Source organism: Planococcus citri, chromosome 5 (assembly GCF_950023065.1).
Source record: "Planococcus citri chromosome 5, ihPlaCitr1.1, whole genome shotgun sequence".
Taxonomy (NCBI): domain Eukaryota; kingdom Metazoa; phylum Arthropoda; class Insecta; order Hemiptera; family Pseudococcidae; genus Planococcus; species Planococcus citri.
The window spans coordinates 56549436-56576542 of record NC_088681.1 but is presented as its reverse complement, the minus strand read 5'-3'; the positions used below and the strand labels follow the sequence as shown (position 1 = coordinate 56576542).

Sequence of the window (27107 nt, the reverse complement as noted above, 5' to 3'; positions counted from 1 at the left end):
GAGTTGTTAATAGGATGATTGGGATCTTTTTTTCTAGCACTTTGACAAAATAATTATACTTTACATATTCTAGAAAATCGTTCGCGAACGATTGAATTGTTCTGAATACGATTCGTCCACGAACGATAAAACTGGCTGAGATATTTTTTGAATTCTTGAATGATTTGTTAGGAATTGACCTTTAATGTTCTTCAAAGGTTTGGTTCGGAATTGACTGCTTGTGATTTCAGAGAATCAGGGATGTTGATGCGTAGATTGCGAATCGTTGGTGAACGAGAAGTTAATAAATTATCATTTTGCCATAAAATAATAAAAAATAATGATCATATTAAATTGGCTGTTCAATAATTCATCTTCTTTGTCTGTGATTCACAAACAGACTGAATAAATTGTACACCTTTTCGTAAATATTATAATTCAAGATCGGCTATTTGAGCGAATCGTTCGCGAACGGTTGGATTATTTTCAAAAGAATTGGTCATAAACGAATAAAATCGTAATATGTAGGTACCTATTTTTATAATTCTTGAATATGTGCCCTGTTTGGAATCAACCACTCATATGATTTGTCTCATAGGTAACATGAAGAATGTGAATCGTTCGTGAACGACTAAATCAATTTGTTGCGAATCATGGGACGAACAAATGTAAAATGAATCGGAGAATAAATAACAATGTTTTCTTTTTATTATTTTTCTTGATGATTCAAGATCACTCATTCGAGCGAATCGTTCGCGAACGATTGAATCATTCTGAAAGAAAACGGTCTCATGGAATAATAAAAGCTTTTGGGATGTTTTAAATTTTTGAAATGTCTTGTTTTATATTATTGATAGTCCACGATCTCAGTTACATTATACGAGTAATGCGAATCGTTCACGAACGACTGAGACAGTCTGTAGTTAATCAATATCAAGCATACAGAAAAAAAATCGTCAAAATGATGCCTGTACTATACTTACTGAATATAGATTTTTTCCCTTCATTTTCATCTCTTTTCTTTCGATAATTCAATATCATGTCACTTGAGTGAATCGTTCACGAACGATTCAATTGTTGCGACAGAAATCAGATCGTGAACGACAAAGCCTTTTAAGCCATGTGCATTCGATATTCTTGAATACCTACTTTGTTTGAAATCAATTTATCGTCATCTTCTTAGGAATTAGTACAGAAAATGTGAATCGTTCGCGAACGACTGAGTCAGTTTGTTCTGAATCATTTCCAACTGTTTTGAAAAAAATCATCAAAAGTAGTGTACTCACTGAATTGATTCTTTTCTCATTAATTTTATTTTCTTCGTGATTCAAGATTAGTCATTTGAGCGAATCGTTCGCGAACGATTGAATTGTTCCGAAAGAAATCAGATCGTGAATAAAAAAGCCTGTTAAGCTAAGTACCTTCAGTATTCTCGAATACTTTATTTGAAATCGTCTGATCGTCATCTTAGGCATGTTAATACAAAAAATGTGAATCGTTCGCGAACGACTGAGTCAATTTGTTCTGAATCATTTCCAATTATTTTGAAAAAAAATCATCAAAAGAGGTGTACTTATTACTAAATTGATTTTTTTTTCATAATTTTGCTTTTTTTATGATTCAGAATTAGTCATTTGAGCGAGTCGTTCAACGTTCATGAACGATTTAGTTGTTGCGTAAAAAATCAGATCTTGAACGATAAAACCTAACGAGCTAATTACGTTCAGTACCTATTCTTGAATACCTACTTTCCTTGAAATCGAGTAGTCGATTTCTTATGCAGGTTAATGCAAAAAATATGAATCGTTCGCGAACGACTGAGTCGGTTTGTTCTGAATAATTGCCGAATATGTAGAAAAAAATCATCAAAAATAATAATTTTTTTTTTTATCAAAATTTTAGTTTTTTTTTTATGATTTAAGAATCAAGATTAATCTTTTGAGTGAGTCGTTCGCGAACGATCGAATTATTGCAAAAGAAATCGGCCACAAACGATAAAACCTATTACGCTATTTTTAGAACTCTTGGATACCTGCATGAAATTTAATGGTTGTTATCTTAGGAATGCTTTAATGCGAGAAGAATTTGACTCGTTCGCGAACGACTGATTCTGTCTGTTATGAATAATTTGTAAATAAGTATGATGAATCATCAATTTTTAAATAATCATGTACCGAAGTAACTTACCTACTACTTTTCAATCGTTTTATTTCATTTTTGATGATTCGATGTTCCATCATTCAAACGAATCGTTCTCGAACGATTGAACTATTCTGTATGCAAATCGTTCGCAAACGACAAGACTTGCAGGGTTTTTTCTCGATTTGTCAACGTTTTATTTGGAATTGAATTGACCATTTATAATTTTAAACATACCTAATTGATTTTATGAACCGTTCACGAACGACTGATTCAGTTTGTTGTGAATGATTAAATCGTTCAAACGATTATTAAGTATGAATAAACTTACCCATAAGCAATAATTACAACAAGTTTTGTATTTCGCAATGGGCATCATTGTTCATTTTTTGATGAATTAGAATTAAAAATTAAACCAGTGTTACCAATTGCGACAAAAAAATTGTATCCATTTAAAACACATTTATTAATTTTTTTCTTCACAAACAAAAAATTGTTATACAAATACAATGCTATCGATATTCGACAATAAATGTATTAATTTTAGTTTAAAATGGGCACATTTATTACGCACATTCACAGGTCCCATGATACATATTACACAATAAAAAACATTATAGGTATATTGGTAGGTAGGTAAAATATGCTAACATCCGATATGCCAGTATTGATATTATAGGTTAATAATTTCATACACGAAAACAACAAAATAATGTTACCAAAAATTAAAATAACGGTTAGAAAAATCAAAAGCACAAACCTCGTTGTAAAATAAACCAGAATTTTTTCTTTACACTTTAGTTATACAAATAAGTAGGTAGGTAATATTTGGTACACGTTTGTCTCCAAAATTGTCGACTTGGCAACGAATAAAATTAATCTGGGTACGTATTTTTTTTTTACAATATTAATGTACATACTTTTTAAAAATTAAATTACCACATAATTATATGAGATAGGTATATAAAAATGCATCAACGTCAAAACACGAAAACAGCACAATAAAAATAATGTAGGTATATCGAGTAAAGGTAACTAATTGGTTAAATATTTTTTTTGTAGAAAAAATTCATCAGGTAACTCAAAAAATTGTATTTTTTTTCTCTCCCAGGCGTAAAAAAATTTACAATAAGGATGACGAGAGAATTTGTAAAATAGAGTAGACATTTTACGACACATTCAAGTAAGTATATTTATGTACAAATGCTAAATCCCAATCCGAGTAGGTATTTTCCTACCAATTGAAAGTTTCAAAGTGATGAAATTTCGTTCTCGAACATCACTAGGTAAGTATAAATAGGTACACAAAAGGTAGGTAGATATAGGTATAAGATGAAGCAGTGATAAAGTTTCATCCTTGATCTCTTCTTTTCTCGAGTAAACGATTCAAAAAAAGTAAATATTTACTCGGTAAAAGTATTTCGCCTTCGCGAAGGCAACGAGTGTTGCATGGAGAGAAAAATGAGATCGATTTTATACAACGACAGTCGACATATTAACGAAAACCGTCGTCGTTGGTTCTAATAAAAGGCTTTATCGTTTTCCTTCGCGATTATGCAACGAGTCGAAGAAGAAGTTGAAGAAAAAAAAACAGATATGTTCAACTTTTCCAATTGCGATTATAATTTTCATAAAAATATCGATAACTTGGTCGTGTGCAATGAAAAGGAAGAGACGGTACCAAGAGTTGTTTGATACGATTCATTTGTGTGTATAATTCGAACCACTGACTTGTCTACTACGTCTCCTCTCGTGTCGTTTACTTACGTATTGAGGTCCTCCTCCTCCCTCCTGGGGCCCCTTCAACCGCGATAATGCTGCTAAAAATTAGGTTATATTATCGGATATACCTAATTGTATTATACTACGAAGAACGACGAGGAAAGAAGACCGTCGTAGAAGAAAAAAATCGCTGAAAAAAATTGTCGATTTGATTAAAATATTCGCTTTAATTAATTTTCTTCTTTGTTTTTGTCGATTTGAAATTTTAATTAGCTTCCGCGCTTGCCACTCGAATACCGCGATGTCGAATTATCATTTAAATTACGCCGAATACGTAATGTCGAATTTTTACAACGCAGATGAAGCCAAAGCGTGAAGCGAACGAAATAAGGGTAATTTCAATATGACGACGATTAAAAGTGTCATAAGGATTAAGTCGGGGTTTTGGTCGCGGAGAATAAGCGCTTTTGCGAAATTTATCGACCAATATGAGCGAAAAATGACGAGAAATTTTACGTATGCTAAGCCATTGATCTCCTATGTGCCATTTTCCTTTGCCTTTATGTACCTTGGCCAGTATTGAAAATGGGAGAGTAGGTGTTTTTTGAGGCAAAATTACTTAGAGAAAATTATGCAATAGATGGTAATGTGGTGGAGAAAAAGGTCAAGAAAATGTATACTCTGGTCAGAATGGGGTCTTCGGGTGGGATTTTGAAATTTATTTGTGAAACTTGCTCCGTAAAGCCCGAAATTTCATTTGATAAAATTTTTAGATCGCTACCATCATCTATAAACTTTCCAAAGAGGTCTGAATAGGAATTTCTGTTTGAAATTTTTTCCACACTTGCAGTTATGCTACACAACGGGTAATTTATAGAATTTTTTGGAAATTTTTTCAAAGCTGTCTACTCATCAGGAAAATGTATTGTTTTAGTTTTTTTGTTATTTTTTTAATTCATTCGCGAACGAATAGAATTATTTTTCGGCGAATCATTCGCGAACGTATTGAATAATTTTTCGGTGAATCATTCGTGAACGAATTGAATCACTTTTTGGTGAATCATTCGCGAACGAATTAAATAATTTTTCGGTAAATCGTTCGCGAACGAATTGAATAAATTTTTGTGGATCATTCGCGAACGAATCGAACCATTTTACGGCGAATCATTCGTGAACAAATTGAATGATTTTCGGTGAATCATTCGTGAACGAATTCAATCGTTTTCGGCGGATCATTCGCGAACGACTCAATTCGTTCAAGTGACTTGTTCGCGAACAAATCAATTCATTTGATCAATTTTTGGCGAATAATTCACGAACGAATTGATCCGTTCAAGTGACTCGTTCGCGAACGAATTGAATCATTTTTTGGTGAATCATTCGCGAAAGAAGTAAATCATTTTTGGGTGAACCATTCGCGAACGAATTGAATAATTCGTTGGTGAATCATTCACGAACGAATTGATTCATTTTTTGGAGAATCATTTGTGAACGAATTGAATTTTTTTGTGGATCATTCGCGAACGAATTGAACCATTTTACGGCGAATCATTCGTGAACGACTCAATTCATTTAAGTGACTCGTTCGCGAAAAAATCAATTCATTTGATCAATTTTCAGCGAATCATTCACGAACGAATTAATTCGTTCAAGTGACTTGTTCGCGAACGAATTGAATCATTTTTTGGTGAATCATTCGCGAAAGAAGTAAATCATTTTTCGGTGAATAGAGTAAGTGGTAGTAAAATGGACCACCAGTAGTTTCAGTGATATCCACTAGCGCAACCTGGTGAGAAATCACAGAAACTGGTGTTATTTCCCTGATACTTCATTTTAGGTGACCATCACTCATTATTTCCGACTTTCGAAGTGATAGGGCAGTTTGTTTGAAATGTGTGAATTTCTCATTTTCAATAAAAAATTAAACATTTTGATTGGAATGCAGATTGTATTTTTTGTAATGTATTTCTTGCTGAACGATAACTTGAGTAAACTAGTACATACTTTCAGCTTTATTTTCATCTATTGGACATATTTTTTTGGCTCGAGCTTTCATAATGAAATTCATCTGTAATGTATTTGTATCTGTCGTACTTTGCGAGGTAGTAAAATGGACCACAACAATAATTCCTATTTTTTGATTTGATTTAGGCAATTTCGAAGTAATGTGATTCAATCTTCTTAAACTAGACATTTTTACCTATCATTTAAGCCCTCGATGACCAAAAATGGTCAATTTGGTGAAAAGTAATCACAAAAATAAAAAAAGCTAAGGTGCTCTATTATTCTACCATTTAAGTGTTTTCATGCGTTTTTTAAAGTGTTTTTTGCTGTGGTCCATTTTACTACCCCACAAAGTCAGGCCCCCTTTTTTGATACCTTCGCCAAAACGAAAATTGTTCCACCTGTATATAAATTGTGAGGTAGTTTTATTAAATATTATTAAACTAGACACATGTATCTATCATTTAAGCCCTCGATGACCAAAAATGGTCAATTTGGTGAAGAGTAATCTCAAAAAAGGCTTAGGTGGTCCATTTTACTACCACTTACTATAATTCGTTGGTGAATCATTCACGAACGAATTCATTCATTTTTTGGAGAATCATTTGCGAACGAATTAAACGATTTATTGATGAATCATTCGCGATCGTATTGAATAATTTTTCGGTGAATCATTCGCGAACGAATTGAATCACCTTTTGGTGAATCATTCGCGAACGAATTGAACCATTTCACGGCGAATCATTCGTGAACGACTCAATTCGTTTAAGTGACTCGTTCGCGAACAAATCAATTCATTTGATCAATTTTCGGGGAATCATTCACAAACGAATTGATTCGTTCAAGTGACTCGTTCGTGAACGAATTGATTCCTTTATTTAATTTTTTATGAATTATTCACGAACGAATTGAAATTTTTTTTGGAGAATCATTCACGAACGAATTGATTTATTTTTTGGAGAATCATTTGTGAACAAATTAAATGATTTTTTAGTGAATCATTTGCGAACGAATTGAATAATTTTCGGTGAATCATTCGCGAACGAATTGAGTCATTTTTTGGTGAATCGTTCGCGAACGAATCGAACCATTTTACGGTGAATCATTCGTGAACGAATTGGATGATTTTCGGTGAATCATACGTGAACGAATTGAATCGTTTTTGGCGGATCATTCGCAAACGACTCAATTCGTTTAAGTGACTTGTTCGCGAACAAATCAATTCATTTGATCAATTTTCGGCGAATCATTCACGAACGAATTGATTTGTTCAAGTGATTCGTTCGCGAACGAATTAAACGATTCTTTGATGAATCATTCGCGAACGTATTGAATAATTTTTCGGTGAATCATTTGCGAACGAATTGAATAATTCATTGGTGAATCATTCGCGAATGAATTCATTCATTATTTGGAGAATCATTCGCGAACGAATCGAATAATTTTTGTTGAATCATTCGCGAACGAATTGAATTATTTTTGGTGAATTATTATTCGCGAACGAATTAATTCGTTCAAGTGACTCGTTCGCGAACGAATCGATTTATTTGATTAAATTTTTAGTGAATCATTCACGAACGAATTGAATAATTTTTTGGTGAATCATTCGCAAACGAATTGATTCATAAATTGATGAATCAATCAATTTGTCGGCGAGTGATTCGTTAGAAATGAATCTATTCGTATGTGAATCGTTCTTTTAAAAATAATGAATTGATACTCTCATGAACAATTCACTGAGAAATTAATCAATTTATACGTAGACAATTATTCGTTTTGAAACAGATCAACTTGTTAATAAACGGGTCGTCAGAAATATTGATTCTTTCTAGGTGAATCACTCGCGAATGAATTCAAGAATTGTTGGTGAATCATTTGCGAAAGAATGAAATAATATTTGGTGACTCATTAGTGAACGAATTGATTCATATAAGTGACGCCTTCGCTTCTTCCAATTAAATTCACTCAAAAGTTATTTGCATACAAATCTCGAGAAAAATCATTATTTATAACGCCGATCATACCCACGAATTTAACCTCTCGTTTCGAAATTATACTCTTAATCCATTACCTAGGCTAATAACGCATTACTAAAATTATCCAATAATAAAAACGCAGGAAATTCCCTTCAATAAACACCTAATCAATCTTAAGTACCTAGCAGCGCATTCACCCTTTTATTGAATCCGCTCTTTGCCACTGGTAGTTATTTTCGGCCGAGGTAATTTGAATGGCGTTAATATCAAAAACGCGAATCAAGTAGTACGCCATTAAAATTCAATTTCAGACGATTTGGCGAAAATTTCTTAAAAGCAGCGAGTATTGGAGAAGGCAGCTACGACGACGACGGCGACAAAAATCTCACGTAAATTCGACGATTTAAAAAGAACCGCATACCATAGACTCGTATTTTGTACCTAGTCTACAAAAACACACCTTCTACTAAGGAGCTGGAGAGGTACATTAGGAGACGGGTAGCTGGGTAGGTATAAGGTTCGGTTGGTATAACGCGTTGTTGTAAATGTAACGTAACCAACGATCGCATGAAAAGTAACACTAAATTATACGGTGGTCTACTGAAGAATTCATGAACTTTTAAAGCTAAAATCGATTCAAACGGCCGATATTAGCGAGTTTCTCACTGTATACCATAAAAAGGTTCTCCACAGTGTACTAAAGCTATGCTATACGAGCACATAGAACAGCTACAGCACAGCGCACAGGGCTCTATAATACTTAAAACATTCAACCGTAACACCTTTCACCCTTGTGACAGCAAAGTTCAATGTCGTGCTTTCTTTTAAATTAAGTACTCGTTCGCCTTGAAGTTTTCTCGTCGCGTTTAGTTTTTTATCAGCTTATTGTACCCAGGTATGTAGGTACGAGACGAAAGAGTCACAGGGAGGGATTTTTTTGGACACGGTAGGAACGAAATCAAGCGTTCTCTTGGTGGGTGTGGAGAGGAGAGAGGGATCAACCAAAAATTTGCCAGCTGGTGTGAGAAAAAGAATGCCAAAAATTAGGCCTCGAAAAGCCAATGTGGGCCCAGGCAAAATGTACGTTTTTTGGCTTCATTTTTTGGGACGAAACTGTTCACAGAGTTGTTGAGAGGGAGAGAGGGGACGGGTTCGACTAATGTACGGAAAAAATACCAACTTTGCCGATTGATATTATTCATATGACTTATGGTTAAAAATTTTCATTTTCTGTTTTGGATTATCGGGGGCCCAAATATGAATTTTTTTTTATTATTTTAAAACAAGAAACAAATTGACCCGAGTGAAGCAAAAGTGAAAGTTTTTGAAAATATGATTTCGAGAGGACTACGAAGTGAGAGCAAAGCTTTCGAAATTTTGTGTTTCTAGAAGTAGAAAGACATTTTTTTTTCTATGTAAGGAGCTTTTCCTTTATTCAAACATATTTTTTCGAGTTTGGATAATAGATTTTTAAAAAGATTGATTTTGAAAATAAAAATTAACAGGTCTGAGCGTTCGCGAATGATTCACCTGGAATCAATCGATATTTTGAACGAATCGTTTATTAGCAAGTTGATCTCTCTTAAAACGAATTGCTTACGTATAATTAATTGATTCATTTCTCAGTAAATTGTTCGAGAGAGGATCAATTCATGTAAATGAATCGTTATGAACGATTTCTTTATTTTATTTATTTTTTTGAAGAACAATTCATCGCATACGAATAGATTCATTTTTAACGAATCATTCGCCAAAGAATTGATTAATAATTCACTAATTTATGAATCAATTCGTTTGCAAATGATTCACCAAAAACTATTCAATTCGTTCGCGAATGATTCACTGAAAATTATTCAAATGAATCGATTTGTTCGCGAACGAGTCACTTGAACAAATTGATTCGTTCGCGAATAATAATTCACCAAAAATAATTCAATTCGTTTGTGAATGATTTAACAGAAATTGCTTAAATGAATCGATTTATTCGCAAATGAGTCACTTAGACAAATTAATTCGTTCGTGAATGATTCACCAAAGGTTATCTAATTCATTTGTGAATGATTTACCAAAAATTTAATAAATGAATCGATTTGTTCGCGAACGAGTCACTTGAACGAATTAATTCGTTCGCGAACGATTCACTAAAAAATTATCCAATTCGTTCACGGATGAATCACCAAAAAATGATTCAATTCGTTCGGGAATATTCAACAAAAAATGATTCAATTCGTTCGCAAATGAAATGATTCACCAAAAAAAGATTCAATTTGATTGGGAATGATTCGCCAAAAAATGATGCAATTCTTCCACAAATGATTCACCACAAAATGATGCAATTCGTTCGCGAATGATTCACCAAAAAACAATTCAATTCGTTCACGAATGTTACGATTTGTTTGCGAATTATTCAATTTGTTCGCAAATGATTCAACAAAAAATGATTCAATTCGTTGGCGAATGATTCACCAAGAAATGATTCAATTCGTTCGCAAATGATTCACCAAAAAATGATTCAGTTCGTTCACGAATGATTCGCCGAAGAATGATTCAATTCGTTCGTGAATGATTCGCAAAAGAATGATTCGATTCCTTTGCAAATTATTCACCAAAAAATGATTCAAGTCGTTCGCGAATGATTCACCAACATTGATTCAATTTGTTTACAAATGATTCGATTCGTTTGCGAATTATTCACCAAAAAATGATTCAATTCGTTCGTGAATGATTCACTAAAAATTATTTAGTTCGTTCACGAATGATTCGCTGACAAATGATTCGCCAGAGAATGATTCGATTCGTTTGCGAATTATTCAATTCGTTCGCGAATGATTCATCGAAAAACGAGTCAATTCGTTCGCGAATGATTTACCGAAAATTATCCAATTCGTTTGTGAACGATTCACTAAAAATTATCCAATTCGTTTGCGAATGATTCACCAAAAGTTGATTCAATTCGTTCACGAATGATTCGATTCGTTTGCAAATTATTCACCAAAAAATGATTTAATTCGTTCGCGAATGATTCACCATAAATTGATTCAATTCGTTCATGAATGATTCGATTTATTTGCAAATTATTCAATTCGTTCGCGAATAATTCACCGAAGAATGAGTCAATTTGTTTGAATATGATTCATTCCTTCAAAAATGGCTAATCAAGGAGGCATTTTATTGTGTGGATGAGTTCCTGGGCAAACTATAACCCTCTAATGAATTATTTTTATGTTTATTACTTTATTTATTATTTCATTTTGTTTTGTTTTGTTTTATATCATTCATTTCATTTTATTGTATTGTTAATCATTGTAAGTTGCTCTGTAGGCTCTATCGATGTAAATGACTATGTAAATGCCGCTTGCGGTACCTTACAATAATAAATTTGAATTGAATTGAATTGAAGCTGATTCAATTTGTTGGCGAATGATTCACCAAAAATGATTCAATTCGTTCGTGAATGATTCGTCAGGGAATGATTCGATTCGTTTGCGAATTATTCAATTCGTTCGCGAATGATTCATCGAAAAACGAGTCAATTCGTTCGCGAATGATTCACCGAAGAATGAGTCAATTTGTTTGAAAATGATTCAGCTGATTCAATTTGTTGGCGAATGATTCACCAAAAATGATTCAATTCGTTCGTGAATAATTCGTCAGAGAATGATTCGATTCGTTTGCGAATTATTCAATTCGTTCGCGAATGATTCATCGAAAAACGAGTCAATTCGTTCGCGAATGATTTACCGTAAATTATCCAATTCATTTGTGAACGATTCACTAAAAATTATCCAATCCGTTCGCGAATGATTTACCAAAAAATGATTCAGTTTGTTCACGAATGATTCGCCGAAGAATGATTCAATTCGTTCGCGAATGATTCGCACTAAAAATTAATTGATCCGTTTGCGAATGATTCACCTAAAAATCAATAAGGTTATTTAATCACCAATCGTTCGTAAATGATTCAATTTGATTGTAAACAGGTCAATAATTGCTATAAGTAGATATAAAAGACAAATGTTCGACAAAAAGTGAATCAAATTCGTTCGTAAAAAATTTTTATTTGAAGAAAAGTAGGTGTTCTCACGCATATGCGTGAATGTTTTTATATCTTCGTGATCTTATTCAAGCTACCACATAACACTTCGATTCCTTTACCTATTGTAAGCTTTCAACGACTTATTAGTCGTACTCATCGTATGCTGAAGAGACTGGATGGGCATCTGTTTCACGTACACGTTTTTTGAACTAGATGTAGGTACTTACTATCATTTTTTGACTATACGTATACTCGCAGCTAGATATCCCATAATGCTAGCATACGAGTCTGTCCATAATCAGTGTACAAAAGCCCATTCAAACCGACGTCTTTTTCACACATACAAAAACCGCACAACGACGAGCCTAATAAAAATGCTATAGTTCTTTTATGGACGTTTATCTGAATGAAGGAGAGAGAGAGAGAAAGGCATTCGGTTGAATAGTTTTTCATAGGTACCCTTTTACGCCTCACATTGTCGAAATATACTAAATGGGATGTTAGTTTTGTACCCGAAAAAAAAAAGAAAAAGCGAAAGAAAAGTACGAGTAAAAGCAGCACATCGTTGGTGTGAATTAAAACGTTGGCTCTTTTTTTTTTTTATTATTTGCCAAAACTGCGCCGAAAAGAATTCCAAATTGAAGGTTTCGTCGAATGTGCGCTGTGTGGAAAAACAGTTAAAGGTGGCTAGGCGAAGCAAGAAACACAAAACTGTACGAGTTGAGATTTCACAAACGTGTGTGACATGGCAGGGCCAGGGTGTTGGGGTTGGCTCTTTTACTCGCGTATACTCTTATTTCTTATTGTTAGGTTGATTTTCAAGTGCTCATCGCGCTACCTCGCAGTAAATGTACGATTTCGTATGAGGAAAGCAAAGCGAAGCAAGAAGCAACACATTGGCGTGATATTCTTCTATAAAATGTTGGTTTCATTCCATAGTCAGCTTAATCAAGTTTCTGCAGATACGAACGAAGATTACGTATATAGTCGAAACAACGATGATAGAAAGTCAATGTGGTTAGATACCAGGAAAACCTTAGAAGAGAGGATTTTATTACAAATTTTTCATCTGCATCATCGTTCCTCGAAAAAAAAAAGAATTTAAACAGCATTTTAGAGCACGAGATCCTTCACCAGGGAGGTGCATTCAACTTTCATCAGTAGGACTTCGTTTTTGAAATGTTTTTTGATCAATTTTGTAAGAATGGTACCTATTGGATTTTGAAATTGAAAAACTGGTCTTCGAGATCCATTTTCATAAGATCTATAGAAACTTTCGATGAATAGTCGAGAAATAAAAAAATTGATAAATATAGAAAACTACAGAGTATGATCATTTTAGCGATGAGCCCCTCCTCACCTTCTCTGAACGTAACATTTAATTTTTAATTAAAATCCAGAAAAATATCGACTATGGAATTTTTTCTCTCATTGAGGAACCAAACTTACAAAACACGGACAAAAAAATCAACTCTTTCGTTAGTTTCACTCATATTCGTATAAATTTTTGCAAAAAATTTACGCATCACTGCCATTTGAAACGTTCACCTATCAGGCTTAAGTACAGTATAGGTAGTAAGTATGTTGGTAGGTAACATGAGAAAACACATAGGTAGGTAACAATATTATACATTACATACACGTTACACATATATCATATCATAGGATAGCTTATACCTTAAGTACACAATAACACTTTGCATATTATTACCGACACCTGAGCAAACATATTTGAACGACTGCCATAACCAGTGTTACGACAATGACGACCCCGATGGCCGAATAAATAATAATTAAATGTACTATAGAAAATATGTACAACGTTTTACTGCACCAGTCCTTCGGATGGTATAAGTTGGTCGAATCGTAATTCGGCGGATAAATGTGTAAAATCCAATAATTACCGAATACGAACCATACGACGAGAAAGGCGAATAGTAAGAAGGATCCGATTTTGATCGCAATTGACGCTGCCAGCATTTCGTCGCTGTTCGTATGAGAAAGGTCTCTCGGGTTCAGTCTTTCGTATCTCAGTGATCTGACTTGTCGCCAGAGTACCCATATCAGTTGAAGTAGACCGAAACAGCCGCCTACGATCAGGTATAGAGGGATTTTCGGCTCCAGGGGACACTCTCGAATATCATTCACACCTGTGAACAGATATATTTAGGTTTGGATTAGTGGTGGTTTATGTTGATAGGTAGTAAAAAAACATCCAGAGGTTGATAATTTTGTGCTCATGCAACAGATTAAAATTGGGATTTTCACTCGGCAACTCTTTTTGTCACTGTTGGTTTTTCGGGTCTGCTGTAGACATCGAGAAGAGGAGGGGGTATTACAGTGGCTCTCGTTGATATTGGTGAAAATTCTTTTGATGATTTTTTCTACTCCCACTCCCTAATGTTGTTTATGTTTTTGGGGAAAATACGAATTACCTGAAAATTTTGAGCTCTAAAACTTGAAATTAAGTCAATTTTGATCACACTGAAGGAGCTCCCAATGTTGTTTATAAAAAATGTATAAAAATAGAATAAATTACGGTGGGTAGCAGTTTATTGGAAATGTCTTTTTTCTGTTTCAGAATTCTTCTAATTACTTAATACCTTTTTTTAAAAAAGAAAACAACCTTCCCAAAGTTGAAACAAATTTAAAAATTAAGAATTGTAACATTTGTTACTTCTGGTCAAAACCATTCTGAATTTCTTGGTCCCCTCGTATAGAGCCCCTCATCAAAAAATGAATTAAAATTCAGATAGTGTACGCTTTCATTAAAATCGACAACATTTCCTGAAATTGATAAAATTTTAGAAAAATTTGCCAAAAATCCAGGAGAATTCCACAAAATGTTGTCTAAACAGATTCTAGTATATTTCCCCGAATCGATTCCCCCAATATGTTTTTGCCCATACTACCAAAATCCCGAATAATAAAATCCCGAATGCCCTTTTGTGCTGTTTTATGATTCTGAATTATGAATTTCTGAAATTAAAAATCCCAAATGCGGTAAAATCTTCAGTGGATTATAATTTTTTAATTTTTCTCTCTGTCATGGGAAATGGCGGATTTTATCCACGCCCAGATAAGTTTTGATCAGAGTCGAAAAATCTTGAAAAAAAGGAAACGTTGTCCAAAATTTGAGAACAAAAGTCCTAGCAATTTTTGAAAAAGAAAATCTCCTTTGATTGCATCATGTAGAGGGTAGAGGAGGACTAGTAGTACTCTCTATAGCAGGGAACTTTATGCCCTAGGTTGTTGGCAGCACTGATTGGATCAGCTCGCTATAGGTGGATACATAGTTCATCCGACCCGGTTGGGTGAAAATCTGCTCTTACGCGACATAAAAACGTGGGCAGGAGATTTAACACTTTACGCCTATGCTTTTTCTGCCCATTAATCGGCGCGTATTTTATTTACGCGTAAAAATCTGCCATTGATCAATATTATTGAAAAATTGTTTGGCCCCAGTGGGGATCGAACTCGAGTCCCCGGATCTGTGAGCAGAATCCTTATTACCTACACCACCAGAGAACTTGGTAGAAATAAATAAATATTCATATACTAGTCTAAAACACACGCACAAAATACCACATTTGCGCGCGTTTTTCAGCAAATACGCGAATAAATACGCTACGAAATATTTGCATAGCGTATTTTTGTGGCTGGTTTTTTCAATGTGCAAAAATATGCCACATAATTTAGAAGCGTAGCGGCTTTACGCGATAAAAATATGCTACGAAATATTCTTGTGGCGTGTTTATCAGCAGAAATTTTTTTCTGGTGTGCAGAAAATGTAACAACCTAAAAAGTTGCTTTAAATCATGCCCCTGAATTGTGGTGCGATTTTGAAAACTGTAAAATCTGCTGCATGGCAGCAGTTTAAAGTCGCATTGAAGTAAAAAACGCCAATTAAACTGCTCTTTACCACGTATTTATTGGCAGAAGGGCAGATTTTCACCCAACTGGGTCCCAACAACTGAAACAGCCAATTCCATCCGCTTCGCAGTTTGTTATTTGGACGAGAGAAGGTAGCTCTATTTCTGGTCGCTTTTAGGGAACAAACTGTCCTGTACTGCCAAGCAGAATTGCATATATGTGATACATTTACTTAAAGCATTACGTATTACTTAGTAGTAATTCTGTGTATTATGGTTATTATCCGAGTGAACCCAATAAAATGTTTAATTGGTATCAATTTGTAAATCATTTACAAGAAAGCTTGGTTTATAGTCACACAACCTGTATGAGAGTGTTGGTTTAGGGAAGGTATAGCTGGACTTCTCTTGAGACGGACATATTGCTCCTTGGAGCTGGTACCAACCTCCCTTGCACCCCTAAGTAGCAAGTTTCTCAGTATAAATAATCTCTACATTGGCGCCCAACATGGGGCGCCAATGTAGAGTTTTTGTACTGAGAAAGTTGGACCTTAAGGGGTACAGTATAGGGAAGGCTTAGCCAGACTTCTCTTGAGACGGACATATTGCTCCTTGGGTCTGGTACCAATCACCCTTGTTCCTCTTAAGGTCCAAGTTTTTCGGTATAGGGTAAGGTTGCCCAAATCTTTACCACGTTTTAGTTTATTCAACCTGGACTGCGCTCTAATCATTTTTTGGAAACCATCCATGCACCAAATTCTACCTTGGTCTTTTGCCTACCTTTGAGTGCAAAAATGAAAATTGCATTTCAAATAGCAATGGCACTATTTGAATCCGCGCAAAGGTCTCAAAAAGGTACGATTTAGGGAACTAGTTGCTCAAATCATACCACCAGTTTCTCAAATCATACCATGAATGAAATTGATAGAAATAAAGCTCAGTGACCTCCCACCACCTCAAAATCAAATAATTTTCCCTTTGTGGCCATGTAATGCCCCCCCCCACCCTTTGACCTTCATTCCTTTGTCTGATCCACTTTTTACAATGCCTCTAAAATGTCAAAGAAAGGTGGGGTTGGGTATTTCATATTGGCAGCAGCAGTTGTTCAAACCAATTTTATTTTAACAATATTCCTCCAAAGAGCCCTCCATATCTTCTGCAGACCATATTCCATATTTTTTCTTCTCAACGTTTGATGCCATTACATACCTTATCTGTATTGAAATAATGGTACGATTTGAGCAACTCACATTTTTTTAACATCAAGACCTATTATAAAATATGACGTAAGTTTGTAGTTTGTGATAGTACTTTGTGTACTGATACAGTAAATAAATATGATGATGATGATGAATTTTCTCTCACTCAGGTTGATGTTGATGAAATTTTTTCATGAATATCTCTAAATGTAGGTAATATTACATACTTTTGCGAGGATTAAACGTAACTTAGCTTTTCAAAATTGTTTAGTCGCAATTACCTTACATAACAGGTCAGTTGTTTTAACAGAAGATGCAATTTTTCTAAAAAAAAAAAAAAAAAAACGTGATTAAAAAAACACCAATAATTCAATGTGCCTGATATTGGTATCAGGGACCTTGAAATGCAAGCTAGTAACATATTTTATTGGTAGAAAGTGCTATTTGCGGATAGTTTTTGCAATAGAGGGGGGTGGTACAATTTGGGCGCCGGTACGATTTTGGCAACCTTACCCTAAATACTCTCTACAATCATTTTCAGAAAGGGTGGGGGATTCAAACTTTGACGAAATTCTGCCAGTTTTTGGTGATATGGATGATTTTACATAATATATTTGAGTTTCAATTTCACCAAACTTCCCTGAAAGCTTTTATGCAGTTAGAGCTGGATGGATTTGATCAAATATGAAAATTTTTCAAAAAATATTGTCACTTGTCAGGTTCAATCTTTTACTATAAACCAATAGATAGGTATCTTCTTAAATGTTTCGATTTTGAAGGTTCCATGGTACTTACAAATAGAGCAACAACACTTTTCGAGGAAGGGTTAAGAAAAACTTACATTTGAGAATGGGATTTGGTAGGCGTTTGAAAAAATTTCTGGTATAAAATGGTAAACCTTCAAAAAATAGATTACCGAGTTTGATTTATCCAATTTTAAAATTTTTTCCAAGTCAAATTAAAATATCTTGGAGGGGTAAGATGGTTTTTTCCTTCTTGAGGGATTCATAATAAAAAGAAATCTGACCCAAAAATGACTTTTTTTTTGGATGAATTAATTTTTTAATTTTTTGATTTTTCATCAGGATGACAGGAGCAGGACTTTTGGCACAAGCTTTTTTGGACAATAATTTAACGACTTAAGAGGGGAACTAGAGCTATTCTATGGCACAGTGAGACCCGTGTTCATCAGGAGGAAGGAAAGGATGATGATTTGAAATGTTCCAACAACTGCCTTCAATACTTTAAGTCATTCTACAGTCCATGGATCAGAGAGATTTAGAAACCTCAAATCTCAATTTTAAGGAGTCGAGGTTCAAGATAAAAGGCATTATCATTCAGAAAATTAAAAAAAAAAACACGTTTTCTAAACAATGTAATTTTGAGTACTCCTCATCCTACCCACTCGAAATTTTTCCAGGTAGTCTCCCTCCGAAATTGAGCTTGCTCATTTTCGTCGAAATCTAAGATTTATTTTTGAACCTTGCTCGCAAATTTTCCCAGCTTTGTCAGTTTAATTTAAAATCAACCAAGTTCAACAATTCCTGTCGTTTACTCGTTTATTTTAGCCATTTCAAAGCTTCATTTTTCGCTTATACGAGTATTTTTTCACAAAGATGTTTTGCAACACTTAACGCTATAGTGAAACGACAACAATACCTCGACGGTTTTTGCTGCCTTTGTTTATAAAACAAAATTTCTATAAATTTTTCCAGCACTGCGAACCAAACAGTTGAGAAAATTTATTCGGTAACGTTTTAATTTTACCTCATTCAAAGGCAGGCAGGTAATACAGTCGCTAAAAAGAAGAAACCACTAAACGAAGCTATTTACGTTGAAATAAAAAATTTTACCAACGTTTACAAGCAGATAGACGAGAAGAGAGGCGTACCATACAGAAAGAGAAAAAAAACCTTGGCTATTAACAGGGTAGATAGGTTAGGTACCTATTCTGTGTGTATTGTTTTTAATGTAAATTGTTTCCTCGTTGTGTTTTTTAAAACGCGGAAAAGAAACCTTTATGGAGGGAAAAAAAGCTATATATAATAACAATAATCAAATGAAAAATGAACTTGCTCGTCGCTATAAAAGCGTAGCTAACTGTTAGCTATGTAGGTATCTGAAACACAAAGACGAGACTGTCGGTAATGAAGTGCAGGGGAGTTGTTTATGTATTTATATATAGCCTGTATTCGTATAGGTATACATGTGTGTTATTGTAGGTAGTTGAGGAAAGGCAATAAAAAAAATTATGCTAATAAAAACGTCGATTTTGTTTCAGCTCAGCACATGAGTCGGCGAGAGAAAAAAACGCAGCACGCATACGATATATACCTACACACGTTGAAAATTTCCCTTTGTTTGATACCTACGTCGTCGTCGATATAAATTGGTCTGAGGAAATGATTTTGTTTTTGATGTACACCAAGAGGAAGACGAGGAAGGCAACAGGGTTGGAGTTTATGCAAAATGATATAAATTTTCCAACGTGAATACGATGCTTTCAAGTAAGTCGATGCTTTTAATTATAATACACGTGTATCCAATCCACCTACCCATTGTACACCTTGTACTCGCCCTATACCTATATATCAATAAACGATACCCTTTATGGAATCGTTCGACTGAACGTACCAACACAAGAGAATAGAAACGTTGTTATGTTAATGAAATTAATGTCAAAGTATGTCGTGCTTTTTTTTGCTTTTCTTTTCGAGTCACCTTATATGTACCTACTAGTAGGTAAGTGTAGGTAAATTTCTTGTCATCTAGAGTGGATTGCTGCTTTTAGTGAGAGCATTGTGGATGTATAGCCCTCTCACAAATTGGGCTTAGGGAAAAGTTAAGTAAGATGGAAGTGACACGATGAATATAATATACCGAAGGCATTTATAGACCCCTACCTTACCTACTCGTACGGTGTATGATAAAGTGCATTTATATTATACTCTATCAATTTATCGGTCAATTTACCGCGACAACCACGCGGCGGTGTTGACTGTTGACGTAAAGCTATTAATTCAACTTGCTTTGTTCATGACAAGTGATAGTTTCAAAAGCATGAAATGTTATTAGCAAAATTTAATTAGGTAAATGGTACGTCTGCGAACGCCAAGTTGTTGTTATTATTATATCGATATGAATATTTCATTATGTGTGACCCAGACCAAGCTGTGGGCTACCCTGGGCTTGTGTATAGCTCGCTGGAGGATACATATATCGAGTAAATTTTCCATTCTTGATTGTGTAGGTAGGTGTGTGGTCGGTTCGAGATAATGGAGAAATTAAAATGTAACGAAATGTCGATGTTGTGTGCTGTATGACTGCATATTATGGTGAAGGATTCTGTAATCGTGCTATTAAGCTGCTTAATTGACCGTTGACGTCATTCTGAAATAATTTTGACGTCGAGGGGGATGATTTTTGGTTTGTCGACAATTCCGTGTCCTGCCGAGTTTATCTGTGTTATAGTGGATGTGGTTTGACTGAAGGCGTTACCCTCAATCAGCGAATAAATAAAGCAATATTTATGCCAAGTTTTTTTTGTTCTTTTTTTTTAATTATCTCAGCAGAAAATTGAAAATTTTCATCAACGTTTTCTTGAGCATTTTTGACAAATTTTGATATTACAAGCCGAAGATTTAGTCATGGCTTTTAGAATAATTTCTGAAAAAGTGTCGGGTATCAAAATAGGTTAAAATTTTGTGAAAAATTCAAAAATTACAAATAGATCGTTTTTTGAACATTTTTAAAAAATTTTCAGCCCAAAATTCAGCTATGATTTTTGCAATTTTCGAAAAATTGTCATGCAAGCTCTCAAAATAGGTTAAAATTTCGCGAAAAAACAAAAATTTCAAAGTGGATGTTTTCGAGCATTTTTGAAGAATTTTAATCTCGAAATTGGGTCATGATTCCTAGAATTTTTGAAAAAGTGTCGTGCAAACTATTGGTCACAGTTTCATCAGAAATTGGGTATTTTGCGACGAGAGGGTTTGTTGAGCAGTTTCGAAGTATTTTGACCCGAGTATTGAGTTACGATTTTGGGTATTTTTGAAAAATACCACGTGTCAATTATCAAAATGAGTTAAAATTTCACGAAAAATTCAAATATTTTGACGAGATTGGTTTTTGAGCAATTTTAAAAATTTTCAAGCCCATAATAATTCGGATAATGATTTTTGGAATTTTTCAAAATGTCGTCACACGATCTATCAAAATGGGTTAAAATTTTATTTAGAAATCAAAAATTCTTATCAAAACACTTTTTGAGCATGTTTGGAAAATTTTGAGCTCAATGCCTATTGAGTTATGACTCTGGGAATTTCTGAAAAAGTGTCATGCAAGCTATCGAAATAGGTAGGAATTTCACGAGAAATTCATAAGAGCAATTTTGAAGATTTTCAAGTTCAAAATTATTATACCTACCATTATTTTTAAAATTTTCGAAAAAAGTGTCAAGCAATCTACTCAGGTATGATCCAAATTGAGGATTTCTGTGCCTCTCAGATGTATATTCAAACTCCATTTCGAAAATTAGGTAGTTAGTTAAAATGAAGATAAAATAGAGTTGTTTTTAGGGCAATGTTTATCAAATTAGCTTTCGATGTTAATACATACCTACGTATTGAAAAAATTATTGAACTTCCACTTCGAAGGCTGAAATTTGTGACTGTGAAATTTTAATGAGTTGGTGATTTTCAATTTTCTATCCATTTTTGTTGAAACATCGCAAACAGATTTGCTCTAAATTCAACCATTTATAAGAACAATTTTTTTTTAAATTTTCAAAAAGTTGAGGGGGGATCTATGATGTGTTTGGTGTAGCCAAATCAAGATCAATTTTAAGAAATTTGAGGTATCAATGGGAGTGTTGGAGGGATCAATTCAAAAAAAATTAGCTAAGTTTTGTTGTTAGTGCTGTTGAAAACTTATAAAACGAGCCTTAGGTCACACAATATTTGTAATTATCGGATTTTTGATCAAAATTTTGAGGCTCTGTGCCCCCCCACCTCATAATTTTAGAAATTCCGTCACGAATTTTTTCATGGTTGAAAAATATCATTGAAACGTCTGCTTTCTGGATTTTTCGAATATTTTTAAACTATACAGAAGCTCAAATTTGACCAGCTTTTGAAAATTGAGCTTTTGAAAAATTCTCAACTCCAAACTTACGTATTTCTTGGCGAATATTTTGAAAACTAATCTTAAGTATCTTTTTAATACAGCAAGCAGATTTTTTCCAGATTTCAGCAGAGAAGTTGGACATTAGGATTAGAATATTTTCCATTTATAAGAACAAACCAGCCCTGCTTCAGGAGGATCGGGAACGAGCTAATTGTAGTGATTTTCCATCTATCACAACTAGTTATAAAGACCTTCAAGAGTTTTTTGAGCAAAACAGGCGTCTCTGAATACATGAATAGGCCGGTTTGAAGTGGAACGACCCTGCTTGGTATTGTATGTACCATTCACACTACAATGATGTTAATAAATTTGCATACTCTGTTCGCCGTAAATACGATTTCCTTTGATTTTGTTCATTTTTTTCATTTTTTTAAAAGCTGTCTGAAATTGTTGAGAAACATTTTTTCAGTCGACCACAATTTGAATATGAGAAAATGAGGGGGCATTGTTTGTTTCATATGTACTATGTAGGATGGTTGGCTGGATCGTCCAGAAAAAGTCGCCAGATTTTGATCGAACTAAGCAAAAACGATCATTTTGAGTTGAAAAATTATCCAACAAAAATTGTAGCTCCAGAAGTATCCCTGGAGGGGAGTAATGAGGCCTCAAAGTGGGGGAATTTCCGAGAAAATCGTGGTTTTTTCGCTCCTGTCGCTACACAACCTGTTTTAGGAAACAAATATTTTACATTAATCGAGTCAAAATGTTTAAAGATATCATTCTTGAAATTGGGGAAATATTTTGTAACGCAGTGGTGCCAATTTTTTAGTAATAATTTCTGGCAATTTCAAAAACTCAACAAGAATAGCTAAAAACTTGCAAAATTTTTTCGATTTTTCGAAGTTGGCTGAACAATTTTTCTGAGTAATTTTCAACTCAAAATGTATGTCTCAAGAAACCAGAGGGATGTTTTCCTTGCAAAGTGGGTACTCAGAGCAATTCTGAAACCTATCAAATAGATTCCTTTCATTTCTTTTTTTTTCAATTTTTTTCCATTTTTGAGGGCTATGAACAAGAAGGTAAGTAACACTTCTTTGAGAACCGGAGGGGATGTTTTTTGATACCAGACAAACAATCTTACTGGAACGAGAGTAGGTAAGTAATAAAAATCTATAAAAAATGAACGTGTAAAGTGTCCTTTCCAAGGAAAATTTAATAAATCATGGATATATTTTTTGGTCCAGTTGATTTGATGCTTAGAATTCCAAATAGGTTGAAAGTCTGAAAAAAATACTCATCAGAAAATCATTTTTTGAAAAACAATTACGTGAATCGCAAAAAAAAGTTGGTAGATTTCGGCCTAATTCAGCGCAGGGGCATTTTCGAAAAAATCGTGATTTTTTCGCTCTAGACCCCTCCCAACCTGTTTTGGGAAAAATTGTCCATTTCCAAAAGATGGTATCTGAGATTCTTTGTCAACGTGGGCTATTTCCATCAGAATCCAAGATCACTTTTAGGGTTCTACTCCCATTTTTTGATGAATTCGCGTTTGAACATTTTTTTTTTTTTTTTTGGTAGTCGTTCTTCGGTTAGTTGTAGTAAGTACGTAAGTGTATGGCTTACTTATTTTATGATAGAGAAATATACGATAAAGTGAAGCGCAGTTTGAATCTCAAGTATAGTAAAGACAAAGAAATGAAACGAACTGTTTTGTCGAATTTCTCAATTGACTTCACACCGCTGCTTATATATGTAATTTAAGCTGAAAACTCGTTAAATTAACGATTGAAAACTACGAGGTGAATCTAAATTCATTGCTCTGTGCTCTTTTTTTTTAGACGATCTCTTTGAAACTTTGATAGCGAGAAGAGGGAGAAAAGATTCGAAATCGATAAAATTTTCTTCTCGAAAAAAAAACACAATAAATCAGAATTATGTGTTTGCAAAACTTCTGTTTTTTAATTCAAACGAATTTTTATAAATTAAAGTTGCCAATATGAGCAATGCTAAATTCAATGTTCTAAATGAATTTCTGATCCATTTATTTCATGAAACAATTATTTTTTTTGTACTTTTGGCCATTTGTGATACAAATTTGTCATTTTCTATTTTCAAAAAAAACAAACATTTTGAAATATGATATCCCTTCCCCTCTTCTCTCCACCCACCTCTCTCGCTACCTACCTGTTCTATTATAAAACAGAGTTGAAATTAAAATAGTTGGACATTAATTTGAATGAAATTAAATTCAAAAATAAAACACAGAGACGAATAAACCCTTATATTAAATTCTGAGACAAATATTAAATGCAATACTAAAAATAGAGCTCAAGGTTACTCGAGCACCCGAATATATTCTACCGTAATATTGTATGTAAACGTTTATAATTGATTACAATCTTCCATAATGTTGGAAAAACTGCTCGCTATATTCGAAGAAATTAATAAAAACAAAAGAAAGAATGTTTGTAAGTTATTGAAAGAGTCGAAGAAAAAAATGACAATAATTAATGAATTTCAATTAACACCTGAAATGTGAAAAAAAAACTCTTCAAGGTTTTGCAAGTGGATGACGATGACGTATATTTAAGAGTTTTTTAATACAAACATCATAGCGTCTGGAGTACGTTTGTCGTTTAGTAGGTAGGTGGGAAGGTAATGGGTTCGGGTAGGTATACGAGTAACTATAATTGTGTATTTCAAAATATGGTAGGTATTCGCGAAGGTGGGCTCAAAATCGCGTGCTCGGTTCACGTGACACGCTAAGTTATTACATTTTTAGTTATACTTCATGCGAAGTTTAATGCAGTTGAAAATTTTAATCCAATACAAACGAACAGCAGGTAATTATTTTACACGATATCGTAAAGTATTTCATTATTTAAAACAACAACAACCAAAAAAAAAAAAGCGAAATAAAACAAAGTGAAAACGAAAGCAAAACTGTACGTTTGTATGTACAATTAAAAATCACTATGGGTGGACATTTTTCATTTTTGAAATGATGCTTTCCGACAGTTTCAATGAATTTTTAATGTATTGGACACTGTACAGTGTACACAATTGAAGTGATTTACCTATTCGAACTTATAATAATTGGGTGGATGAGGGCGAATCATTTGGAATTTATTGAAGGAAATATTACTGATTGTGAGCTGCTTGTTTGTAGATATAGGTATTTGTGATGTATTCGATTGTGGTTTTTATTATTCAAAGGTATCGTTATTGGGATTTGTACTTATTTGTAGATAATAGCGACGAGACGAAGGTGTCCCTTCATAAAGGTACATTTAAGTATAGATAGTTGAAGCTCAGTATACCTAATAGAATTGATCTGTAGGTATCCTATTATCGCAAATATAGATAAGTAGATTATACCTTACAATTGTTTATTTACCTACTATAAGGTACCTACGTGTAAGTACGAAGAGAATGTAGGTAATTACTTACCCATTATGAGCATTATCAGTGAAAGCAACGTAAAGAACACGAGTATCACCGTGACCACAGCTGAAACAAAATACAATCTGTTTAGTCGCAAACGTCTATAAAATAAATAAAGCTGCTTTGCTACTTATTAGGTACTGGTATACATTGAAATATAGGTTGCTGAATTTATATTTATGTCAAGACTCAAGATATGTAGGTACCTTAGATAGTCCAAGAGCTATACCACTGCGATTGGGCCGAAATAACTGAAAGCTGGGGATGGTCTCAAAAGTTAGTATACATACCCCTATTTTGAAAGCAAATATGGTCTTGTGATACATCAAAATATATGTTTCTTGGGCTGTAGAATTCAATTATGGCAATATTTTTCACATTGGAAGACAATACGGTCAAAAAACATATATTTTGATGCATCACAAAGCCATATTTGCTGAATTCATTAAAACTCCCCTCACGCCCCACCCCCCAAAAATGAAAATTTTGAAAAATTTTGGTGCCTAAAAATCATCTTAGCTATAGAGCATTCTGTTAAACTGCTTGAAAATAATTTTTAACCCGATTTTCTAGCTTTTTATGAGAATTTAGCCCAAAAACGTGAAATTTGTCAAATTTGCTCCCCTTTTGACCCAGTCTGGCGGGGCTTTGGCAGCACTTATGGGTCGGCAGACCGATATATTCGGATTCAGCGCGAAAAATTCTATAATTAGGCACCAATTTTAGCCATCAGTCTTCTCAGCTGAAAGTTCAAAAAAAATGTGAACTTTCGAGCTTTCACTGAGCTTTAAAGCAGCAGCTGCGGATCGGCAGACCAAGTGTTTTCAAAATAGGGGTATGTATACTAACTTTTGAGACCATCCCCAGCTTTCAGTTATTTCAGCTCAATAGCAGTGGTATAGCTCATTGGACTAAGAGTAGATCACCGTGAAAAAAAGGTGGCGGATTTTGAACAAATTTGGCACAAATCTTTATCTTGAGTTGAAAATTACATTAAAAAGATATATAATGTGAATCGATCGTTGAAAAAGAAATCAAAAGGTGTGTATTATAAATTAAGTACTGAAGTGCATTTTTCGATTATGGGGAAATTCGAAAAAAAAAAAATCGAAGCTATTATTTTCTGATGATCAGACTGTTTTTTTGTTTTTTTTTTTTTCGAACGAAATGATCAAATCTACACGCGAATGTGTACCTAATCATTTTCTTTCACCCCTCCCACCGCCAACCACCCTTCAAAAAGTACCAGTTTAAAGCAGCTCCTCAGAATGATGAATTTAATTTTGAACAATTTTAATTTTTATGATAATAATGTACTATTTCTTAATCTGAAAACTAAAAATTCACTAGAGAATCCGAAACGGCTCGAAAACTCCACCAAATGATTTGGGAGGTTACAAATAGGGCATACAGCAAATCTCAGCTTTCTATCTCAATTTTATCAAGTTTTGATTTTTTTTTTCTAAAAATTATCCAAATTTGAATACTTATTTGAAAATTCTTCAATCAGTTAGTGTCTGTTGTTTTTCGCATTCCGCACTACTCCTCTAAATTCCAGTGAAAATGAACCCTGATGTTGAATCATTCAAAAGAGACTTTGCGATGACCTCGC

At 33.9% G+C, this 27107-nt stretch overlaps 1 protein-coding gene across 2 annotated transcripts in view; it reads right to left on the bottom strand.

Moving 5' to 3' along the window:
- Nucleotides 1-11858: 11858 nt before the first annotated feature.
- Nucleotides 11859-27107, bottom strand: part of LOC135846251 (uncharacterized) — a 179935-nt gene continuing 164686 nt past the window's right edge. For both annotated transcript variants that reach the window (XM_065365234.1, XM_065365235.1), the window contains exons 5-6: nucleotides 25502-25561; nucleotides 11859-14006 (exon numbers count right to left, since the gene is read on the bottom strand). In XM_065365234.1, the coding sequence (XP_065221306.1) occupies nucleotides 13564-14006; nucleotides 25502-25561 (503 nt within the window). In that variant the 3' untranslated portion in view covers nucleotides 11859-13563. The remainder of the gene's footprint in view (nucleotides 14007-25501; nucleotides 25562-27107) is intronic.